Raw genomic sequence first — 23989 nt, forward strand, 5'->3', positions numbered from 1 at the left:
GTCCCTCTTTGCCTCCCACCCTCTGACAGTGAAGGCCCTTCAGGGCTCAGTTCTGAATACCTTCTATTCTCCATCTACACCTAATCTCTTGAAGAACTCATTTGCTCCCTGTACTTCAAGCACCACCTTTATGCAGTTGATTCCCAAATTTATCTTTCTAGCCCTGGCCTCTCTTATTCTTTGTAGTCTCACATTGCCTACTGACTTGAGAACATCTCAACCTGGATGTCCCACAGACACCATAAAATAAACATGTCCAAATCAACACTCATTATCTTCCCACCCAACCCTGTCCTACCCTCCTTGTGCCTGTCATGAAGATAACACCACTATCTTGGACTTTCTCTCTTTCTCTCTTTTTCAACTCAAATATTAAATGTCACCAAATCTTGTCAGTTCTAACTTCACAACATCACTAAAATCACCCTTTTTTCTCCTTTCAAACTGCTATCACACTCATCCAAGCACTTATGATATCCTGCCTTAACTACTGTATCTGCCTCTTCGCTGACCCCGCCACTGCTTCCCGTCTCTTCCCACTCCATTCCTTACTTGGAACTGGGGAATCAACATAACCTAGTGGGAAGAGCATAGACCTGAGAGTCAGAGGCCCTGGATACCAGCTCTGCCATTTGTATGCTGTGTGATCCTGGACAAATCACTTCTGTGTCTCAGTGTCCTCACTCATAAAATGGAGATGAAATTCCTCCCCCATAGGCTGTAAGCCCCACACTGGGAAGACTGTGGCCGGTCTGATGATTTTTTATCTACCCCAGCACTTAATATAATTCTTGGCATACAGTGAATGCTTAACAAATATAACAATTATTATGGCTCTTGTTGGGGTGGGGGGGCAGATCACAGTAACTCCCCCTTCACAAGCCCCACTCTGCCTATAGCATCTGGAAGCCCAAAGTTATCTTTCCATTCCTGGCCTTTTCCATTATTTTTTTTCTTTTGTGACTGGCACCCACAGTCTTTGATTCTGGATTTGCTGAGTTATATAGTTGGCTGGCTGTGCCGATTTAGAAAACTGTTGCCCCAGGCAACACATCCAGCTTATTATGGATCATTTCATCCTTTCTTGCTGAGTAGGAAACAGAGGAGGTGGTGGATAAGGTAATTAGATGGGTTTAGCTGTCTTGTATGGCTTTTCTGAAAAATGAAACTTTTGAACATCTAAAGAGTTCTATTACAGGCACCAAGCTACAGAGTAGAAATGTAAAGCTCACTGTAGGAAGGGAATGTGTCTGTTATTCTACTCTCCCAAGCAGATAGTATAGTGGCCTGCACACAATAAGCACTCAAATACAACTGATTGCAATCCTCTGGGAAGGGGACAATCCACACAATTGCATCCCTCTCAGAAGGAGCATGCTATTTGTCTCATGGGCCATTGATCTGAACCAATATGGCATTCTGTTCTTAAATCAATAGCTTATATGCAAAGAAGGACTAACATCTCAACTTAAAGCTTCTGTTTTAAAAGGCCCACTTCTATATCAAATGGAAACTCCTTGCCATCAGTTTTAAAGCACTCAATCACCTTGCCCCTTCCTATCTTATGTCTCTGATTTCCTACTTCAACCCAGCCCATCCACTTCATTCCTCTACTGCCAACCCAGTTACTGTGCCTCAATCTCGTCTATCTCACTGTCAACCCCTCACTCACATTCTGTCTCTGGACTGGAACTTCCTCCTTAATATGCGACAGATGACTTCTCTTCCCATCTTCAAAGGCTTATTAAAAGCACATCTCCTCCAGGAGGCCTTCCCTGACTAAGCCCTCGTCTCCCCTACTCCCTCTCCCTTCGACATCCCCTTTGCCCTTGGATTTCTACACTGCATTCACCCTACCCTTCAACCAGCCCTACACCACTTGTGTACATATCTGTGATTTATTTTAATGTCTATCTCCCCATCTAGACTGTCAGCTACTTTTGAACAAGAAATATCTACCAAATCTATTTTATTGTACACTCTCAAGTGCTTAGTACAGTGCTCTGCACACAGTAAGCCCTCAATAAATATGATTAATTGATTTGTGACTTCAGATTTTTGGAATGCAAAACAAGTGGTTAACTGCATTCTTCAAACATTTTCAGTATGCAAAGGTTCAGTCAGAAATGGATCATCTCCGGGCTGAGCTGAATTGTCAGAAGGAACTCGTTGATTACCAGAAGAATTTAGTGTTGGAGAGAGAAAGAGAGCTGCTAAAAAAGGAGGAAAGGCTATCAGAAGAGACCATCCTGCTAAAAGAAAAGGTCAGTCAGTCAATCTTATTTATTGAGCTCTTACTGTCTGTAGAGCACTGTACTAACTGCTTGGGAGACTACGATATTGTAATAGACACATTCTGTGACCACAATGTGTTTACAGTCTAGAGGGGTGACAGATATTAATATAAATAAATTACAGATATGTACATAAATGCTATGGGACTGGAAAGGGGATGAATACAGGGAGCAAATCAAGGTGACACAGAAGGGAGTGGGAGAAGAGGAAAAGAGGGATTAGTCAGGGAAGACCTCTTGGAGATGTGGCTTCATTAAGGTTTTGAAGTATGGGGAGAGTAATTGCCTGTCGGTTTTGAAGCTGGGTTGGGGGAACGGGGGGCAGGGAGGGGCATTCCAGGCCAGAGGCAGGATGTGGGAGAGAGGTTGGCATAGTAAGTCAGCATTAGAGGACCGAAGTGTGTGAACTGGGTTGTAAAAGGAGAGTAGTGAGGTGAAGTAGGAGGGGGTAGGGTGATTGAATGCTTTAAAGCCAATGGTGAGGTGTTTCTCTCTGATGCAGAGTGAGGTGGGCAGCCACTGGAGTTCTTTGAGGAGTGGGGAAACATAGCCTGAATGTTTCTATAGAAAAATGATATAGGCAGCAGAGTGAAGTCTGGGCTGGAGTGGGGAGATACAGGAGGCAGGGAGGTTAGCAAGAAGGCTGATACAGTAATCGAGGGGGGTTAGGATAAGTGATTGGATTAACGTAGTAGAGGTTTAGATGGAAAGGAAAGGGCAGATTTTTGGAATGTAGTGAAGGTCGAACAGAAAGGATTTAGTGATAGAGTGAATATAATGGGCTGAGAGAGAGAGGAATCAAGGATAATGCCAAGGTTATGGACTTGTGAGACAGGAAGGATGGTGGTCCCATCTATAGTGATGGGAAAGTTATGGGAAGGAAAGGGTCTGGGTGGTTTTAGACATGTTAAGTTTGAGGGAACAGGAGAAAATCCAAGAAGAGACAACTTGAAGGCAGGAGGAAATGTGAGACTGCAGAGAGGGAGAGAGATCTGGATATCATCTGCTTAGAGGTGGTAGTTGAAGCCATGTGAGCAAGGGAGGCAGAGGAGGAGGAGCCCACAAAAGAGACTGAAAATGAGCTGCCAAATTGATAGGAGGAGAACCAGGAAAGGACAGCTTCACTGAAGCCAAGGTTTGATGTTTCCAGGAGAAGGGGTTACTCGACAATGTCAAAGGCAGCTGAGAGGTTGAGGAGTATTAGAATGGAGTTGAAGATGTTGGATTTGGCAAGAAGGAGATCATTGGAGACTTTTGAGATGGGGTGGTTTCTTTGGCGTGTAGGGGGTAGAAGCCAGATAGGAGGGGGTCAAGGAGAGAATTGGAAGAGAGGAACTTGAGACAGCGGGTGTAAACGACTAGTTCAAGGAGTTTGGAGAAGAGAGGTAAGAGGGAAATGGGGCAGTAACTGAAGGGAGCCATGGGGTAAAGCAAGGGTTTTTTTAGGATAAGGGAGACATGGGCATGTTTGAAAGCAGAGAGCAAGAAGTCATTGGAGAGCAAACAGTTGACAATGGTCAGGGAGGGAAGAAGGGGAGGGGCAAGTGTTTTGATAAAGTGTGAAGGACTGGGGTCAGATCCGTAGGTGAAGGGGGTGGATTTTGAGAGGAGGGAGGCAATCTTCTCTAGAGATTCGGCTGGAAAAGATGGGAAAATTGAAGAAGAGGCAAGATGTGTGGAGAAACTGGGAGGGGCAGGGGAGATTTTAAGATCATGCCTAATAGTGTCAGTTTTCTCAATAAAGCAGGTGGCCAGGTCAGTAGGGACAAGGGATGGGGGAGACGGAAGGGACAGGAGGTTTGAGGAGGGAGTTAAGTGCCTGGAATAATTGACAAGGGCAATGATCATAGGTGTCAATAAGAATGGAGAAATAATTTTGCTTGGTGAGGGAAAAGACAGAATTAAAGCACACAAGGATAAATTTGAAGTGGACAAACTCTACCTGATATCTTCATTTTTGCCAGCAACATTCTGCTGCTCGTGCACCACAACGAAGGAGGCAGACTATGGAGGCAGACTACCAGTGCTGTGGGTTAGTGGGACGAGATTGACGAAGGGATGGAGGAGAGAGTTGAGTTCAGTAGAAAGGGTAGTGTTGAGAGCCTCAGTTTGATCATCAAGGGAAGGTAGTTTGGGTATGGGGGTTAAATGGGGCATGATGAGTTAAGAAAATTGGGTGGAGTCAAAAGACCAGAGGTCTCTGTGGGGAAACAGCACAGACTGGCAGGGAGGAGATGTGTGGAAGAGAAGGCAGGTAAAGAGGATATGGTCTGATGGAGGGATTAAAGAGTTGGTGAGGGAGGAGATTGAGCAGTGGCTAGAGATAATGAGGTCGAATGTCCAAGTCATTCAGTAGTATTTATTGAGCGCTTACTATGTGCAGAGCACTGTACTAAGCGCTTGGAATGAACAAGTCGGCAACAGATAGAGACAGTCCCTGCCGTTTGACAGGCTTACAGTCTAATCGGGGGAGACGGACAGACAAGAACAATGGCAATAAACAGAGTCAAGGGGAAAAACATCTCGTAAAAACAGTGGCAACTAAATAGAATCAAGGCAATGTACAATTCATTATCAAAATAAATAGGGTAATGGAAATATATACAGTTGAGCGGACAAGTACAGTGCTGAGGGGATGGGAAGGGAGAGGGGGAGGAGCAGAGGGAAAGGGGGAAAAGAGGGTTTAGCTGCGGAGAGGTGAAGGGGGGGTGGTAGAGGGAGTAGAGGGAGAAGAGGAGTTCAGTCTGGGAAGGCCTCTTGGAGGAGGTGAGTTTTAAGTAGGGTTTTGAAGAGGGGAAGAGAATCAGCTTGGCGGAGGTGAGGAGGGAGGGCATTCCAGGACCGCGGGAAGACGTAGCCCAGGGGTCGACGGCGGGATAGGCGAGACCGAGGGACGGTGAGGCGGTGGGCGGCAGAGGAGCGGAGCGTGCGGGGTGGGCAGTAGAAAGAGAGAAGGGAGGAGAGGTAGGAAGGGGCAAGGTGATGTAGAGTCTTGAAGCCTAGAGTGAGAAGGTTTTGTTTGGAGCGGAGGCAACCACTGGAGTTGTTTAAGAAGGGGAGTGACACGCCCAGATTGTTTCTGCGGGAAGATGGGCTGGGCAGCGGAGTGAAGAATAGACTGGAGCGGGGCGAGAGAGGAGGAAGGGAGGTCAGAGAGAAGGCTGACACGGTAGTCTAGCCGGGATATAACGAGAGCCCGTAGCAGTAAGGTAGCCGTTTGGGTGGAGAGGAAAGGGCGGATCTTGGCGATATTATAGAAGTGAAACCGGCAGGTCTTGGTAACGGATAGGATGTGTGGGGTGAACGAGAGAGAAGAGTCAAGGATGACACCGAGATTGCGGGCCTGAGAGACGGGAAGGATGGTCGTGCTATCCACGGTGATAGAGAAGTCTGGGAGAGGACCGGGTTTGGGAGGGAAGATGAGGAGCTCAGTCTTGCTCATGTTGAGTTTTAGGTGGTGGGCCGACATCCAGGTGGAGACGTTCTGGAGGCAGGAGGAGATGCGAGCCTGAAGGGAGGGGGAGAGAACAGGGGCGGAGATGTAGATCTGCGTGTCATCTGCGTAGAGATGGTAGTCAAAGCCGTGAGAGCGAATGAGTTCACCGAGGGAGTGAGTGTAAATGGATTACAGAAGAGGGCCAAGAACTGACCCTTGAGGAACTCCAACAGTTAAAGGATGGGAGGGGGAGGAGGCGCCAGTGAAGGAGACTGAGAATGACCAGCCAGAGAGGTAAGAGGAGAACCGGGAGAGGACGGAGTCCGTGAAGCCAAGATGAGATAAGGTATGCAGGAGGAGGGGATGGTCGACAGTGTCAAAGGCAGCTGAGAGGTCAAGGAGGATCAGAATGGAGTAGAAGCCATTGGATTTGGCAAGAAGGAGGTCATGGGTTACCTTAGAGAGAGCAGTCTCGGTAGAGTGGAGGGGACGGAAGCCAGATTGGAGGGGGTCTAGGAGGGAATGGGAGTTAAGGAATTCTAAGCATCGATTGTGGACGACTCGTTCTAGGATTTTGGAAAGGAAGGGTAGTAGGGAGATAGGGCGATAACTGGAGGGGGAAGTGGGGTCAAGAGCGGGTTTTTTTAGGATGGGGGAGACGTGGGCATGTTTGAAGGCAGTGGGGAAGGAGCCATTGGAGATTGAGTGGTCAAAAATAGAAGTTAAGGAAGGGAGGAGGGCAGGGGCGATGGTTTTAATAAGGTGAGAGGGAATGGGGTCCGAGGCGCAGGTGGAGGGGGTGGCACTTGCGAGGAGGGAGGAGATCTCCTCTGAGGATACTGCAGGGAAGGATGGGAAAGTAGGGGAGAGGGTTGGTGGGGGGGAGGGGAGAGGCGGAGGGGTGACTTTGGGGAGCTCAGACCTGATTGTGTTGATTTTCGTGAGGAAATAGGTGGCCAGTTCATTGGGGGTGAGAGATGGGGGAGGGGGGGAACAGGGGGCCTAAGGAGAGAGTTAAAGGTCCAGAACAATTGGTGGGGGTGAGGGGCATGGGTGTCGATGAGGGAGGAGAAGAAGCTTTGCCTGGCACTGGAGAGGGCAGAGTTAAGGCAGGAAAGGATAAATTTGAAGTGTGTGAGGTCGGCTTGGTGCTTGGACTTTCGCCAGCAGCGCTCGGCAGCTCGAGCATTGGAGCGTAGGAAGCGGACAGAGGAGGTGATCCAGGGCTGTGGGTTAATGGAGCGAGAGCGGCAGAGGGAAAGGTGGGTGAGAGAGTCGAGATGAGTAGAGAGGGTGGAGTTGAGAGCGGAGAGCGGAGATCATCGAGAGTGGGAAGTGAGGACAGGGCGGCAAGGTGAGGAGAGATGCTTTTGGAAAGACGGATGGGATCGAGAGAGCCGAGGTCTCTGTGGGGCAGTAGCGAAGATTTGCAGGGGGAGGGAGTGTGAGAGATGAGGCAGGTTAGAAGGTTATGGTCAGAGAGAGGGATTTCAGAGTTGGTAAGGGAGGAGATAGTGCAGCTGTAGGAGATGACGAGATCGAGGGTGTGACCGAGTCGGTGAGTGGGCGCGGTATGTTGGAGGAGGAGGTCGGCAGAGTCAAGGAGGGGTAGCAGGCGGGTGGCAGAGGAGTCATCGGGTACATCCATATGGATGTTGCATCTCCGAGGATCAGAGTGGGCAGAGAGAAGGAGAGAAGGAAGGTGAGAAAGGGGTCAAGGTAGTTGAAGAAGTCGGAGGTGGGACAAGGAGGGCGGTAGATGACAGCGACAAGTAACTGGAGGGGGTGGTAGAGGCGAATGATATGGGCTTCGAAGGAGGGGAAGGAGATGGAGGGGGGAGGAGGGATAGTGCAGAAGCGGCAACGGGGTGAGAGGAGGAAGCCGACGCCTCCTCCCTTACCGGTGAGTCTGGGGGAGTGGGAGAAGGAGAGGCCTCCACTGGAGAGAGCGGCGGCGGAGACCGTGTTTTTGGGAGAGAGCCACGTTTCGGAAAGGGTGAGGAGGAGGAGAGAGCGGGAGAGGAAAAGGTCATGGCCGAAAGGTAGCTTACCTGTAATAGAGCGGGGGTTCCAGAGGCCACACTTGAAAGTAGCTGTGGGTGCCAGGAGGGGAGGGAAGGGTGGAGGGAGGGGAGGGTTTGGATGGGAAGGAGGTGGCGGGGTCCTGGCCGGGGAGAGGGGGATGAGGGGTAGCGGTGGGACAAGAGGACTGGGATGGGGCGTGAGTGGGGAAGAGAGTAGGGGTGAGGAGGGGGTTTGGTGGGGGGAAGAGTAGGGGGAGGGGGAAGAGGGGTAGCGCTGGTAAAGTGTGGTTCTAGGGAGGGGGGGCGGAGGAGACAGAGGAGATTGCGGGAAAGAACTGAGCGAGAGAGGGGAAGGGGAGGATAGGAAGGGGTGGGAGGGGGGAGGGAGGGAGGAGGGACATGGCGAGGCCAGAGAGGTGGGTGGCAGCACTGACAACAATTAACAGTAACAAACGAAATCGGCAATATAGCAACATGATACAGTATGATACAATACAGTAGTGCTAATATAGCAACATGATAAAGTATGATATAATGTAGTGTTAATAAGCGGGCAATGACCAGGGTTGGGGGTAGGCTCGATTAAGGGGCGACCTGATCAAACTCAAAGTCAGGCGGCTGGTGAGGCCAGAGAGGTGGGTGGCAGCACTGACAACAATAAACAATAACAAGCGAAATCGCTAATATAGCAACATGGTACAGTAAGACACAATATAATATACAGTAAGACACAATACAATAGTGTTAATAAGTAGGCGATAACCAGGGTCGGGGGACGAGCCGACCCTACCCGATCAGACACAAAGTCAAGCGGCCAGCGGCCGAGAGAGTCCCAGAGCTCATGACCAAATGTCCCTGTGGCGGCGGGGGGGCCCTGAGGTTGTCCGGGGTGGGTGGCGGCCGTGGGCGGCGGCTAAGGTAAGGTAACATGGTGAGAGCAAGGACATCGTCCGCGGGGGCGGGGGAGATGAGTCACCTCAAGGGGGAAGAGGGAGTGAGGGCTTCCCAAAATGGCCGCCTCAGGCGGGGTGGGGGCTTCCCAAAATGGCCGCCTCGGGCGGAGTGGGGGAGCGGTTGGGGAGCACAATGTCCCCGAGCCCGAGCAGGGGGACACAATGTCCCCAGAAGACACAATGTCCCTAGAGCCGAGCAAGGGAGCACAATGTCCCCAGGGTCGAGAAGGGGAGCGCAGTATCCCTGGGCCCGAGCAGGGGGGCGTGGAATGAGAGCTGGTGGCTGGGGGTCTGTTGGGGCGAAGATCCTTAGTGTCGGAGTTCCCGAGCGGGGGTGCGGAGGTCCAGGTTGGGAAAGGATGAGACGGGCGCGGGTCCGGGTGGTCCGAGGCTCAGCTCCCCGGGGGAGGCGGAGGAGGCGCAGATGAGTTGGCGAGCGGCAGGCAAAGGGGGGGCTTTTCGGGAATCGGGGCCGGGCGGGCCGAGGCTGCGCCTCAGGCGAGCAGAGATCCCGAGCCCACGAGGTAATGGCTCCAAGGGTCCGGGCGATGACAAGGCTCAGCTTCCGGGAAGAGAGGGGCGGTCTCGGCGTGGATGAGTCTGCGGTCGGCGGCCAAAAAGCCGCTAAAGTCGGCGGTCGGTGGCCAAAAAGGCTGCTAAAGAGCTAGCCTGGAAACGGGGGGCAGGCAGCCCAAGGAACCCCCGCCTGGGAGGAGAGCTCCCGAGTCCATGTGGTGGCTGATTCAGCTGGGAAGAGGGGGACCGGCAGTCTGAGACTCACCCCCAGGGGAGCAGAGATCCCGAGTCCTCATGGTAATGGCTCCAAGGCTCTGGGCAATTACAAGGCCCAGCTTCCCGGGAGAGAGGGGCGGTCTCGGCGTGGATGAGTCGGCCGTCGGCGGCCAAAATGCTGCTAAAGAGCTAGCCTGGAAACGGGGGGGGGGGGGGGGGGCAGGCAGCCCAAGAAACCGCCGCCTGGGAGGAGAGCTCCCAAGTCCATGTGGTGGCCGATTCGGCTGGGTGAGTCGGTGAGTGGGTGAGGTGGGGTAGAGCAGGAGGTCAGTGGAATTGAGGAGTGATAGAAAGTGGGCAGCGGAAGGGTCACCAGGAACATCTATGTGGATACTGAAGTCTCCAAGGATCAATGTAGGTATAGAGAAAGGAATGGGATCAAAATAGTCAAAGTAGTCTCCTCCCAGAGGAGGGATCTGGGGGACAGTAGATAGCCATTACTAGAAGCTGGAGTGGTTGGTAGAGCTGGGTGATATGGGCAAGTATCAGACTTTATGCAAACAGTCTTTACTGAAAGTATCAATATGGAGCTTTTGAAAACATTTTATGGTCATTACTGAAGACTAGGTGTATTTGGATCATCTGCTCTTATCTTTTACTGTTTGTTGCACTGTTATAACCACTTTAGTCTTCCAAACTGTTTTCAGTGGTGTTAGATGCCAAATGGCATGAGGTAAGTTTTAAAGACCTACATCATCACACAGTGTCAGTACTGCTGTTTATGTTGGGTGGGAGCAAGGTGCTTTGGAAAACTGGTGGTTCAAGAGATGGAGTCCCATCTATAGCAGAGTGTTAGGGGATGGGGAGGAGATGGGGGAAGATCAGGGTTCCAGCCACTTCCATGATGTCTAACAGTACATGCTAAATAAATACCACTGATTTGATTGATTTGATTTTTCTTCTCTGATGCTACTTAGACTGTGATCCCATGGGAGACTGGAACTGTGTCCAATCTGATTATCATGTTTCTACCCCAGTGCTTAGTACAGTTTACCAGCACATAGAAAGGACTTAACAAATGTCATAGTTACCATAGTTAATATTTTGGATTGTTTTGTACTTCCAGAGCACTTAGTACAATGCATTTCACCTAGTGAGCACTCAATAAATGTCATTACAACTATCAGGTACTCATTCTTTTATGGTATTTGTTAAATGCTTATTATGTGCCAGGCACTGTTCTAAGGAAGATACAAGGTAATCAGATTGGACACAGTCCATGTCCCATATGGGGCGCACAGTCTTAATCCCCATTTTACAGATGAGGAAAATTAGGCTCAGAGAGGTGAAGTGACCTACTCAAGGTCACACAGTAGGCAAATGGCTAAGCCACGATTAGACCCCTGGTCCTTCTGACTCTGGGGTCCATGCTGCTTCTTTAATCTTCTCTTTTGGCCAAATCCAAATACTTCTGTTTTCAGTTAGTTGATGGTATTTATTGAGTGCTTTCTGTGGGCACAGCACTGTACTAAATGCTTGGGAGAGCATAATATAGCAATGTTGGTAGACACACTGCCCTCAGGGAGCTTACAGCCTAGAGCGGGAGATATATGTTAATATAAATAAACTACAGATATATACATTAGTACTGTGGGGCTGAGGATGGGATGATTTAAGGCTGAAAATCCAAGTGCAAGTGTGACACAGAAGTAAAAGGGAGATGAGGATATGAAAGTTTATTCAGGGAGGGCCTCTTGGAAAAGATGTCCTTTGCTCTTCCTCACCTCCCAGCCCCACAGCACTTATGTACATATCTGTAATTTTATTTATTTGTATTGAGGTTTGTCTCCCCTCCTCGAGACTGTAAACTCATAGGAAATATGTCTGTTGTTGTATTGTACTCTCCCAAGCTCTTAGTAAAGCGCTCTGCACACAGTAAGCACTCAATAAATATGATTGAATTAATGAATGAGTGTGATTTTAATAAGGCTCTAAGGAGAGTGATGATTTACAAGAAATGCCAGTGAAAAAAACCCTGCCCTCTGACACTGCTGTCAGCTCTTCTTCCCCTGCTTTAAGTGAATGTTTCTATGTTAAACTAATTTCCTACCAGGATTCTTCCATTTAAACATTCTTCCTGGACTTAATTAATGCTTCTCCCTCTAGATTGTAACCTTATTATGGGCAGGGAACCTGTCAGCTAATTCTGATGTATTCTCTCAAGCACTTACTACAGTGATGTATTCTCTCAAGCACTTATATAATAAGTGCTTAATAAATATAATCGATTGATTAATTAAAGGCTTTAAGTGTGCAGAGACTGAATGTGCAAAACCATTTTAGCAGCAGTGTGCAAGGGGCCGTTGTGGGCAGTGAACAATTTTGAGTTCAGATGCCTAACAAGGCAGAGACTAGTTTTCAAGTAAACCTGTTCTACTGTACAGTTTGCAGTACATGAAATGGGCAAGCTAGAATAAGAACGTCCAGAAATTTTAATTCCTACAACATCACTAAAAATCTAAGCTCAATATTTTTTAAGGTAAGAAGTGTGGTTGAGATAAGATTAGATCCAAAACAAAAGTCAGAAGATGGAATGGTTAAGCATCAGATATAATATCCAGTTTCCTATGACTTGGAAAAGAATGGACACTTTAGTTGTATTTCTTTTTAAAAAGAACATTATAGGTAGGAAAAGAAATTGCCTTCTCTAGGTGGTGGGCTGGTGGTATTTTTTTTTTTAAAAGGAAAATTTAACTTTTTGCTCCTCAGCTGCTTTTCTAGTAGATTAAATAATTTAAGCTATTAGCGAAGTTGTCATCCATTCATTCAGTAGTATTTGAGTGCTTACTATGTGCAGAGCCCTGTACTAAGCGCTTGGAATGTACAATTTGGCAACAGATAGAGACAATCCCTGCCCAGTGGCAGGCTCACAGTCTAAATGGGGGAGACAGACAGCAAAGCAAAACAGAACAAAACAAGGCAACATCATCAAGATAAATAGAATCAAGGAGATATACACCTCATTAACAAAATAAATAGGGTAATAAATAATATATACAAATGAGCACAGTGCTGAGAGGAGGGGAAGGAGAGCAGAAGTAAAGGGAGGCTCAGTCTGGGAAGGCCTCCTGGAGGAGGTGATCTCTCAGTAGGGCTTTGAAGAGGGGAAGAGAGTTAGTTTGGCAGATGTGAGGAGGAAGGGCATTCATTCATTCAGTCGTATTTATTGAGCGCTTACTGTGTGTAGAACACTGTAATAAGCGCTTGGCCTATGATACATCCAAGTCTTCTAAAAGAAGAAAAGCAAAATGGGTGAAGGAGGGAATATTTCAACCATCTTCACTTTCCTCCTTTAGATCTGAAGCACTTCAATTTTGGCCATCATAAATATCAATTTTTTTCCCCTCAAATAATGCAAAATCATCACTGACTGTCCTTTGGGGGTTACAGGTTGCATGAAAGCTTATTTTAATGGAGTGTGTTTCTTCTTCAATATTTCTTTTAGATAGATGATCTAACCAATGAGCTAAATGTCATAAATGCAGAAAAACAACGGGTAGCAGCCAAGTTGGAGGTAGAGAATGAGCAAGTGGAACAGCTGAAGAAACAAATTGCTTCCATCCAACAAGAGAGAGACCACCTTCAGAACCTGCTGGAGGCTGCTTCTGCAGAGAAGAGCCAACTCCAAGCCCGCCTGCAGAAAAGCACTGAGGTGATGAAACTCTCTAACCACGCTATGTGTACTTTCTGTCAGCCTTATGGTCTAGTATGCATTTGTGGCTTTCTTTGACAGCTTGGGTACCACCTGCAGTTGCATCCTTGACAACACTCAAATACCTGGGGATTGGAGGACAGGACATGGAAAAATGAAATGCATACATAATCTAAGGAATAATCTTGCCACCATCAGCTAATCACCCCCACCATCCAGTCTTTTCCCAGAGTAGCCAAGTTAATAGATTAGAATTTCCTCCACCTTTCTTTTCCCCCTTCCCCTGTCATCCCTCTGGTGTTGTTAATGAGCAATAAAATTGTCAGAGGAAGAAAGAAGCCAGATCTCGAAGTAACTAGAAAGTGGATTAGGCATCCTGTGAAAATAAAATGCCTTTTAATTGGTCAAATCATCTGAACATAAGGAGGGCAAAATATGCTGATTAATAATAATAATGGAATTTGGTAAGTGCTTCCTATGTGCAAAGCACTGAGTAGCTACAATAAAATTAGATCAATCAGTTGTATTTATTGAGCACTTACTACGTGCCAAGTACCATACTAAACACTTGGGAGAGTACAATTTAACAAAATTGGTGGACACATTCCTTACCCACAACAAGATTACACTTGGGAGAGTACAATTTAACAAAATTGGTAGACGCATTCCTTGCCCACAACAAGATTAGAGTCTAGAAGGCTGTTTTTCCAGGGCTCCGCCTAAAGCAGAACATGTATTTAATCTCCATTTTCCCGATGAGGAAACTCAGGCACAGAGCAGTTAAGTGACTTGCCCAGGGTCACACAGTAGATAAGTGGTGGAACCAGGATGAGAACCCAGGTCTCGACTCCCAGACTCCTAGTCTACTAGGTAGGCCATGCTGCTTCTCAACCCACTCACTGACTCAGAGAATTGCCCAGCTAAGGAAATGGCCACAGGGGAAGGTGAGATCCCTTGAAAGGTCCAGGCAAATCCCCAAATCTCAGGAACTCCTGGATCCTGTGGAGGGGTGAGTGTATGTGTGTATGTGGGAAGGGGAGGACTGGGGGGACAGAGATCCCCTTTCCAGAAACAATGGGGTGGTAAGAGACTAAACAGAGTTGCAGTCCAGGTTGAGGGTCAGTGAGCATCAATAGCAAGTACTCCCTGTGGCCAAATTAGGTCCTTACCATTATGTATCTATACTCACTCTCAGAGTTTATGAATGGATGCACCTGCAATTCTTTTTTTCTGGTATTTAATCCCAACATACTTGTGTTATTACTATCTAGTACACCTTGGTTCTTCCTCATACTCTTGTTGCTTATAAGTCACTGTAAACTGGTCTCCGTTTTTCCTTCCCACCACTCTTGGGTCAGAAGTCTCAGAGAGTGAGAATGGTGTCTTTTTGGTTTCTGGTATATTGTCGCATGTGCATAGTAAAGTGTTCTGCACACATACAAGGCACAAAATTAGTGTAAAGTTCTGAATGGTGTCAAAGCAAAATTCTGTAGGGCCTCAGAACAGCCTCTAGGTCCCAAAGCCTTGGTCCAACCTTCTGGGTTGGGCCAGGAAGAATCAGAACTCCACTACGTTTGGGCTGAGCTAACCAGCGCCAGTGCTCTTTGAACAGGGTGGACTTGCAGAAAGTTCTAGTCCCAGTTCTACCGCTTCAATTAATCACTTGTATTTATTGAGCACTTACTATGTGCAGAACACTGTACTAGGTGCTTGGGAGAGTACAATATACCATAGTTGATAGACATCTTCCCTGCCCTCAACAAGCTTAAAGTCTAGAGATTTTCTTACCAAAGTCCCATTCTTCACTGGCCTGTGCTTCATTTGGAAAATCTTCCACGACGTCTTCAGCTCATTTCTTTCCTGGTTACCAAGTTTCCAATTTTTTTCATTTTTACAGCTTCCAGAGTCAAATTTCAGGCCCTTTAATTGCTCCTTCATTTGTACCAATTCATCCATTTTGGGCTGAGTTTTATTGATCTGTTCCTTCACACTGAGAAATTTTCTGTTTTTTTGAGCTCTTATTTGCTAGGTGAACTCAAGCTAGTCACTTAATCTACGTGTCTGTTTTCTCATTCGTAAAATGGGGGAGTAAATGCCTGTTCTCCTTCCTATTTAGACTTTGAATCCTTTTATAAAGGAGGCACTGTGTCCTACCTGATTAATGTAAATATGCCCCAGTGCTTAGTATAGTACTTGAATATAGAAAGCGCTCAACCATTATTATTGTTGTTGGTAGTAGTAGTCTTATTATTATTGGCTGCATCTCAGGCTAAACTTAGTCTTCAACATAGTATTGCCAAAATGCATTCTGGATTATGAAGACTTTGAGGATCTGTAGTCAGAAAGGACTTGTCACAGAACACACCCAGTTCTCTTACAACACGGGGGCTGTGATTGTGATTTTAAGGAAGGCCACATTGTAGTAATCAAGTGAGCTCCCAAAGTGACAGGGATCAAGTCTAATTCCCAACCGTCCATGCTTACCGGCTCGTAGTACAATGCTTTGCAAACGGAAAGTGTTTCTACCATCCTCTGTCCGCTGTTGCAGGCATGCACAACTCCGTCTCTTCTGGCACTGCATGGCGAGGTCTCGGTGCTGGTCCCTGCACTTTTTTTCTATCTGGTGCACACAAAGATCATGTCAGCTGTGACCCACTGTGATTGAAGTCACAGTGTGATTTTGGGGAGCATTCATTGAGCAATACTTTTTAGAGTTGAATCAAGGGTATAAAGGCCAGGCTCTTGCCAGCAGTGGAGTGTAGTGAGATGCCTTGATTTATTGCCCCAAACTGATCTTTCAGTTTTCTTCTTGTGATCCTATGGATTTTCCTTAGTAGACCCTATGTTGAGGAAGAGCTTGTGTAAGTGCTTAAGTTGGGTGACCCTGCCCGTACTTGAAATCTCATCAGGGATGCCACTGAAGGACAAAGAAGTAGTTAATTTTATTAATGTACTGTGCAAAATACATTGGTGCTCAAAAACATTGATGTGAAAAGTTATTGGTATCTGCCAACAGAATTACAGCTAACATTTTTTTTGTGTGTGTTACAGTGGGATGAAAATTCAAAGCAAACTGAAGAGAAAGTTAAGATAAAATCTGAACCAAACACAATAGATGAGCCTGAACAGCACTCCAATAAAAACCTTAGAGAAAAATGCTTGAAAATAAAAGTAAGTTCCAACGATTCTTAAACCTCAAATGGAATTTAGGAAAATATTTGTCACCACTACATCTATTAGGACTTTTACATTCCCTTTTTTTTTCACTATGCATTTTTTGCCTGCGAAGAATGCATTCACTTACCAATATTGTGGTTTTTAACAAGTTCCATTGCATCCGATTGTACTGATAGCAATATCTTATTAAACGTTATTCTTAATCTACCTTGGCTTCTCAGCTGTCTTTGACACTGTGGACATCTCCTTCCTCTTGGCAATGTTATCTAATCTTGGCTTCACCGACACAGTCCTACCTCTCCTGCCATTCTCTATCTCAGTCTTTCTCTCTGGCTCCTCTTCCACCTTTCACCCCTAAACTGTGAGTGCTCCTACTCTTCTCACTCTCTACTTAGTCCTTGAGGGACCTCATCTGCTCCCATAGCTTCAAATATGTCAAATACTTTCTCTGTTTGGGTGACTCCTGAATCTGTTTTGTTGTAAGCTTCTTAAGGACTGGAGACATATCTACCAATGCTATTCTACTCTCCCAAGTGCTTACTAGAGTGTTATGCACAGAGTTAGCTCTCAACAATCATCATTGATTGAATGATAGTCCAGCTCTCTCTCCAACTTCTCTCTTCACTCCGGTCTCTACTTCACTAGGCTGCCCAAATCTTTTTTTAAAAAAACATTAAATCAATGTTTTCCCATTCCTCAAGACCCTCCAGTGGTTGCCCATCCCCCTCATCAACCAAAACTCCTCACCAAAGGTTTTAAAGCACTGAATTACCTTGCCCCCCTACCTTATCTCTCTGATTTCCTTCTAAAACCCAGAACATTCACTTTTCTTCTCTGCCAATCTGCTCACTGTACTGTTATCTCGTCCACCTTATAATAGTCATCCTCACTTGCTTTAACTCTGTCCTCTCCTCTGCCTGGCAACACTATTTCTCCATTCTTATTGACTCCCTTGCCCCTTGCCCACACCAGTTGTTTCAGATATTTAACTCCCTCCACAAGCCCCCTGCCTCCCCCATCTCTGGCCCCTAATGTCCTGGCCTTGTAATTTATTGAAAAAATTGAAACCATCAGGCATGATTTCCCTAAATTTTCCCCTGCTCCTCTCCAATTCCTCATTCCTCCTGCCTCTTCTTGAATTCTCCCATCTCAAAAGGAGATCTGCCTCCCCTTAAAATCCACCCCCTCCCCCCCTCTAGCACCATACCTTATCAACTTATCAAAGTGCTTGCCCACTTCTTTCTTCCTTCCCAGACTGCCAACTCCAATAACTTTTTCCTCTCCACTTTCAAACATGCTCATGTCTCTCCGATCCTAAAAATACCCTGCCTTGGCCCCAGGGCTCCCTCCAGTTATCACCCCATCTCCCTCCTACTCCGAACTCCTTGAGTGAGTGGTCTATATTTGCTGTCTCCGCTTTCTCTCCTCCAATTCTTCCCTTGATACCCTCCAATCTGGCTTCTGCCCCATCACTCCCCAAAAATTACTCTCTCAGAGGTCACCAGTAATCTGCTTCTTGACAGATACAATGGCCTCTACTCCATCCTAATCTTCCTTGACTGCTCAGTTGCCTTTGACCCTGTTGACCGTCTCCTTCTCTTTGAAACACTATCCAGCTTTGACCTCACTGATACTGTCCTCTCTAGGTTCTCCTCTCTCTCTGGCTGTTCTTTCCCAGCCTCTTTTGCAGGCTTCTTCTCTGCTTTCCAGCCCCTAAATATGGGAGTGCCTCTAGGCTTAGTTCTGAGTCCCTTTCTATTCTCCACCCATTCTCTTGAAGAACTCATCGACACCCCTGGCTTTAGCTACCATCTCTGTTTAGATGATTCACAAATCTGCATCTCCAACCCTGATCTCTCTTCTTCTCTGCAGTCTCTCATTTCCTTCTGCCTTCAATGCATATCTGCTTGAATATTCTGCATCACCTCTAACTTAACATGTCCAAAACAGTATTTCCCACCTGCTCTCCCACTGACTTTCCCGTCACTGTAGACAGAACCACCATTCTTCCTGTCTCCCACACCTGTAACATTGACATTATCCTTGACTTATCTCTCTTATTCCACCTACATATTCAGTCTGTCACCAAATCCTGTCAACCTTCACCGCATTGCTAAAATCTGCCCTTTCTTCTCCATCCAAACTATTACCATTTAATCACTTATCCTATCCCACCTTGATCACTACATCAGCCTCCTTGCTGACCTTGCTTCCTGAATGTCTCCATTCCAGTCCACATTTCACTTTGCTGCCCAGATCATTTTTCTATAAAACCATTCATTCCATGTTGCCTCCCTCCTCAGGAACCTCCGATTGGTGCCCATCTGCATCAAACAGAAATTCCTTACCATCAGCTTTAAAGCCAATCATTTTGCCCCCCTTGCCTTACCTCCCTGATTTCCAACAACAACCCAGGCTGCACCTTCACTCCTCTAATGCCAACCTGCTCACTGTCCCTCGATCTCATCTATTTTGCTGCCAACCTCTCGCCTGTGTTCTAACCCTAGTCTTTCTGAAGAACCCGGCTCAAGAAAAACTATAATGATAATGGGGTGCTTACAGAATTTTATGACAAATTGTGGGTTAAGCACTGGGGTAGATAGAAGTCAATTAGATTGGACACAGACCCTGCTTGTCCCACATGAGACTCACAGTCTGAGGAATCAGAAGCAGCTATTTTATTAGATCAATCTAATAATGGTATTTATTGAGTGCTTACCTTTTGCAGAACACTGTATTAAGTGCTTGGGAGAGTCCAGTACAACAAATAACAGAGTTGGTAGACAAATGATTCATTCAGTCGTATTATTGAGTGCATACTGTGTGCAAAGCACTGTACAAAGCGCAGTCTTCATCCTCAATTATTGCCCTCATCCTACAAGACTCTTCTCCCACTCCTTTCTGCGTCGCCCTTGCATTTGGATTTGCTCCCGTTTAATGACAGAAATTAAAATCAATCAATCCTTTTTTTCTTTTTTTAAATGATGTTGAAGCACTTATTAAGACCAGCATGGACTGTGGGGCCTCTAGTGCCAAGGCAGTGCCCTCAGATACACAGCCCATATCTGGGGCCTTTCACTGTCAGAGACACGACCGTAGACTGTGATGGTTAGAGAAGCAGCAGGGCCTAGTGGATAGAGCCCGGGCCTGGTAGTCAGAGGGACCTGCTTTCTAATCCCTACTCCGCTGTTTGGCTGCTGTGTGACCTTGGGCAAGTCACTTTGCTTCTTTGGGCTTCAGTTCCCTCATCTGTGAAATGGGGATTAGGACTACGAGCCCCATGTGTGGGACCTGGTTAGGTTGTGTCTAACCAGGTAACAACCTGGTTAGCTTGTGTCTACCCAGAGCTTGGTACAGTGTATGGCACGTGGTAAGTGCTTAGCAAACATCATTAGAGCCCAGACCTGGGAGTCAGAGGATGGGGTTTTATATTAATGTCTGTCTCTCCATCTAGACTGTAAGCTCATTGTGGACAGGGAATGTCTGTTTATTTGATATTGTTTTCTTCTAAACTCTTAGTACAGTGCTCTGCACACAGTAAGTGCTCCATAAATACAATTGAACACCCTCCGTCTTCATAGCCGACAACTGCTCTCCCCACCATCAAATCCTTATTGAAGGCATTGAAGGCACATGTCCTCCAAAAGACTTTCCCTGACTAAGCCCTCATTTCCTCTTCTCCCTCTCTCCCTTTTGCATCTCTGTTGCACTTGAATTTCTACTCTTTATTCACCCACCTTCTGCTCCACAGCACTTAGGTAGGTATCTGTAACATATTTATCTTAATGTCTATCTCCCCTTCTAGCCTGTGAGCTTCTGGTGTGCAGGGAACATGTCTACCAACCATTTATAACTGTACTCTGCCAAACACTTAGTACAGTGCTCAGTACACAGTAATCATTCTAAAACTACAAATCGATTGATTTTTGCAATCTCCCATTTCCTCTTGCCTACAAAACCACTCCTTATGCATGTCATAGCACTTCAAGCTGTGTCAAAAGCAGAACTCCTTATCTTCCTTCCTCAATCCTTTCCTCCACTGAACTTTCCCATCATAGCTGATAACACCAGCATCCTTGGCATTATCCTAGATTTTTCTCTGTCTTCATACTCTCAAAAGCATTCTGTGGCTAAATCCTGTCTGTTTCCCTTGCCCAACATTTCCTCAATCTCCCCCCTCCCCCTTCACTCCTTTTTCCTCTTCAGCTCCTAGTCCAAGGAACTTATCTTACTGGCTTGACGACTATATCAGTCTCCTCAATGGCTTTCCTAACAGTAGGAGTACTAGTATTTATAAAGTCTTTACTGTGGGCAGAGCACTAAAATAATCAGTGGGAAACATTGTACAGGTGGGAGTTAAACATGGACCCTGTCCTTCACAGTCTGTGACTATAAGCTGGTGGAGAAGGACTAGAGACAAACACATCTCTGCCACCAGCCTCTCCACTTCCAGTCTTTACTGCACGAGTTTCTCTATTCCTCTGAAACCTCCACTGCTTGCCCATTCATCTTCTACCATACCCCAGCTCGCACTCCCTGTTCTTCCCAAGCTAATCTTCCCACCATGCCTTGTTCTTCACTCGCCCATCTCCAACCCCTGGCTCAAGTTCTTCCTGCCTGGGACTCTCTCCCCTTCAAATCGTCCAATCTTTCTGCTCCCCCATTTTCAAAGGCTTTCTGAAATCCCACCTCCAAGAGTCATTTCCCCAGCTCACACATCGTTGCTACAATTGTACAACTCAGTACTGTTTTGCACCACCTTAGCATGTGGGCACTCTGCCTCTCAATGCACTTTTGGACTTGTAAATACTGTAGTATTTAAGCACTTCTTCATTTGTAAATTATTTTATATCTCTCACTAAATTGTATGCTCCTTTGGGAAGGGACTCTGTCTTCTGTCTTTAGTGTTCCCCTAAGCGCTTAATAGAGTACTTTGCCCATAGTAAACCATGGGGCCAGGAAGCATTTAAACATTGTCATATGAGGCCTCTTCAAAATTTTAGAATGTCAAGAAGGCTATGGCTGTTGTGAAATTAGAATTTCTGAGTCCTGAGGAGAATGAAACTCTGCTCCTCTAAGTCACTGAACACTACTACTCTTACAAGGTTTATCATTTTCCTTGTCTCAGATATTACTTTGGGTTTTTATCATTTCATAGCGTGGTAGAGAGAGCCTGGGCCTGGGAGTCAAAAGGCAATTGATTCTAATCCCAGCTTCACCACATTTCTGCTGTGTGACCTTGGGAAAGTCACTTCAATTCTCTGTGCCACAGTCACCTCATCTGTAAAATGGGGATTGAGACTCTGGGCCCCACAAGCGACAGTGACTTTGTCCAACCCAATTTGCCTGTATCCACCCTAGCACTTAATGCAGTGCCTGGCACATAGTAAGCGGTTAACAAATACAGTTGTTGTTGTTATTACTATTATTTCTTTTGTTGTGTCCTTTGCCAACCTTTCCCCCACTATTTTTAGATTGTGAGCCTCTTTTGGGTAGGTATGGGGATTCTCACACCTGTGTACTCTTTCCTAGTGCTTTGATACTCTACAGCACTGACGCAGATATCCTTATACTCTACTATCCCTAACCTAGAACACCATTTTTCTCCTGCTGTAGATTGTAAGCTCCTTGTTGGCAGGGATCATGTCTACCAACTCTGTCGAATTGTACTTTGCCAAGCGCTTAGTACAGTGAGTACACAGTGAATGTTGAGTAAATACAGTGGATCAATTTCCACTCAGAAGACACTTAAATGCTGTAGCTACCTTCAGTAAATATTATTGACTGATTACATAATAATAATAATGATGATGATGGTATTTGTTAAGTGCTTACTTTGTGCCAAGCATTTACTCACATAGAAGAGTTCAAGTGTAAGATTTAATATTGACAAAACCCTTCGAGATCTTGGAGCCGATATTTTCACCTTAATAACGGACTCTATCTTAATTTACTTCAGGAGCTTCTGAAGCGATTCCCAGAGTTGAAAAATGACTGTGATTGGCTGATGGAAATTTCTCTTGCTCTCAAGAAAGAATCTGTTGCTCAGACTACAAGCCTGAACCAAGTGTTGGCAGAGCTCTCACTGGAAGAATCCAAACAGTTGGAAAAACTGCAGGCTCAGAACTGCATGCTTACTGAAGAGTTCCAGATTTATGTGCTCAAGAAGCTTAAGGTGTTTGGAAGCACCTGGTACAAATTCACTTGGGTTTCAGCTGTAATTTACCCTGTTACTAAGGATGGTCTCTCTTTCTTTTTTCTATTCCTTCTAATAGTATGTGTTAGGTACGGTGGCCCAAAAAAAGGAAGAACACCATAAGTCCATTAATGATTTTACAATGGGTTTGATTGAGGAAAGGGAGAAACAAAATAAATTACTTATTCAAATGCAGAATGTCCAAAAGAACTTTGAAACAGGAATCCAAGAATTAAACAACCACACATTGAGTCAAAGAATCGACCTGCACAATGAGGTAAAGTTATCCTAAAATCACATCTCCTCTACGAAGCCTTCCCTGACTAATCTGTCATCTCACCATTCTACCCTCCTCCGCCCTCCAACTGAATTATCTATGCCCTTATGTGCTCAGGGTATGAAGAGTCAAATACTTCATGTCCTCCAGTCCATTGCACTTTCCATGTGTCTTTAAACTTCGATGTGTCCCCCTGCCTGTAATTTATTTTAGTGTGCATTCTCCCTCACTAGATTGTAAGCTCCTAAAGGACAGGTATTACATCTACTTTCTCTATTGTAACATTTCTAATGGTTAGAATGGTGCTGTACATGGACCTAATTGTTAGAATGGTGCTGTACATGGACTAAGTGCCTCCTCTCTCACACTCCCCCCCCCCATAAAACTGTATTACTCTCCCACAGAGACCTCTGCTCTCTTGACCTCATCCATCTCTCTCAAAGCATTGCACCCCACCTTGCCTCCCTATCCTCTCTATCCACTCTTAATGATCAGATTACTGCTCTCAACTCCACCCTCTCCACTCAACTCAACTCGCTCCCCTTTCCCTCAGTCATTTTCGCTCCACTAACCCACAGTCCTGGATCACTGACATTGTTCTCCTCTCTTATGCCCGAGCCCCTGAACGCTGCTGGCAAAAGTCTAAGCACCAAGCCAACCTTGTTCACTTCGAATTTATCCTTTCCTGGCTTAACTCTGCCCTCTCCTCTGCCAGGCAAAACTATTTTTGTTCCTCATTGACGCCCATGCCCATCACCCCCACCAACTGTTCCGGACATTTAACTCTCTCCTCAGGTCCCCTGTTCCTCCCCCTCCTCCATCCCTCACCCCCAACTATCTGGCTACCTACTTCATTACTAAAATTAACACCATCGGGTCTGAGCCCCCCAGCTCTCAGCCCTCTCCTCTACTTTTCCATCCTTTCCAGGAGTATCTTCAGAGAAGATCTCCTCCCTTCTTGCAAGTGCCACCCCCTCCACCTGTGCTTTGGACCCCATTCCTGCTCATCTTATAAAAATTATCGTCCCTTCCCTCCTCCCCTCCTTAACTTCCATCTTTAACCACTCACTCTCCAATGGTTTCTTCCCCTCTGTCTTCAAACAGGCCCATGTCTCCCCCATCCTAAAAAAAAACCCTCTCTTGACACCACTTCCCCTTCCAGTTATCCTATCTCCCTCCTACCATTCC

General features: G+C 46.3%; 1 protein-coding gene across 5 annotated transcripts in view; it reads left to right on the top strand.

The window, feature by feature from the left end:
- CENPE (centromere protein E) overlaps positions 1-23989 on the top strand; it is a 117957-nt gene that overhangs the window by 67967 nt on the left and 26001 nt on the right. For 4 of the 5 annotated variants that reach the window (XM_029077017.2, XM_029077019.2, XM_029077018.2 and 1 more), the window contains 5 exons: positions 2106-2264; positions 12945-13151; positions 16203-16322; positions 22288-22503; positions 22604-22801. In XM_029077017.2, the coding sequence (XP_028932850.1) occupies positions 2106-2264; positions 12945-13151; positions 16203-16322; positions 22288-22503; positions 22604-22801 (900 nt within the window). The remainder of the gene's footprint in view (positions 1-2105; positions 2265-12944; positions 13152-16202; positions 16323-22287; positions 22504-22603; positions 22802-23989) is intronic. The other variant, XM_029077020.2, reaches the window with a different exon arrangement.

The sequence above is a fragment of the Ornithorhynchus anatinus genome, chromosome 12 (assembly GCF_004115215.2).
Source record: "Ornithorhynchus anatinus isolate Pmale09 chromosome 12, mOrnAna1.pri.v4, whole genome shotgun sequence".
Lineage (NCBI taxonomy): Eukaryota > Metazoa > Chordata > Mammalia > Monotremata > Ornithorhynchidae > Ornithorhynchus > Ornithorhynchus anatinus.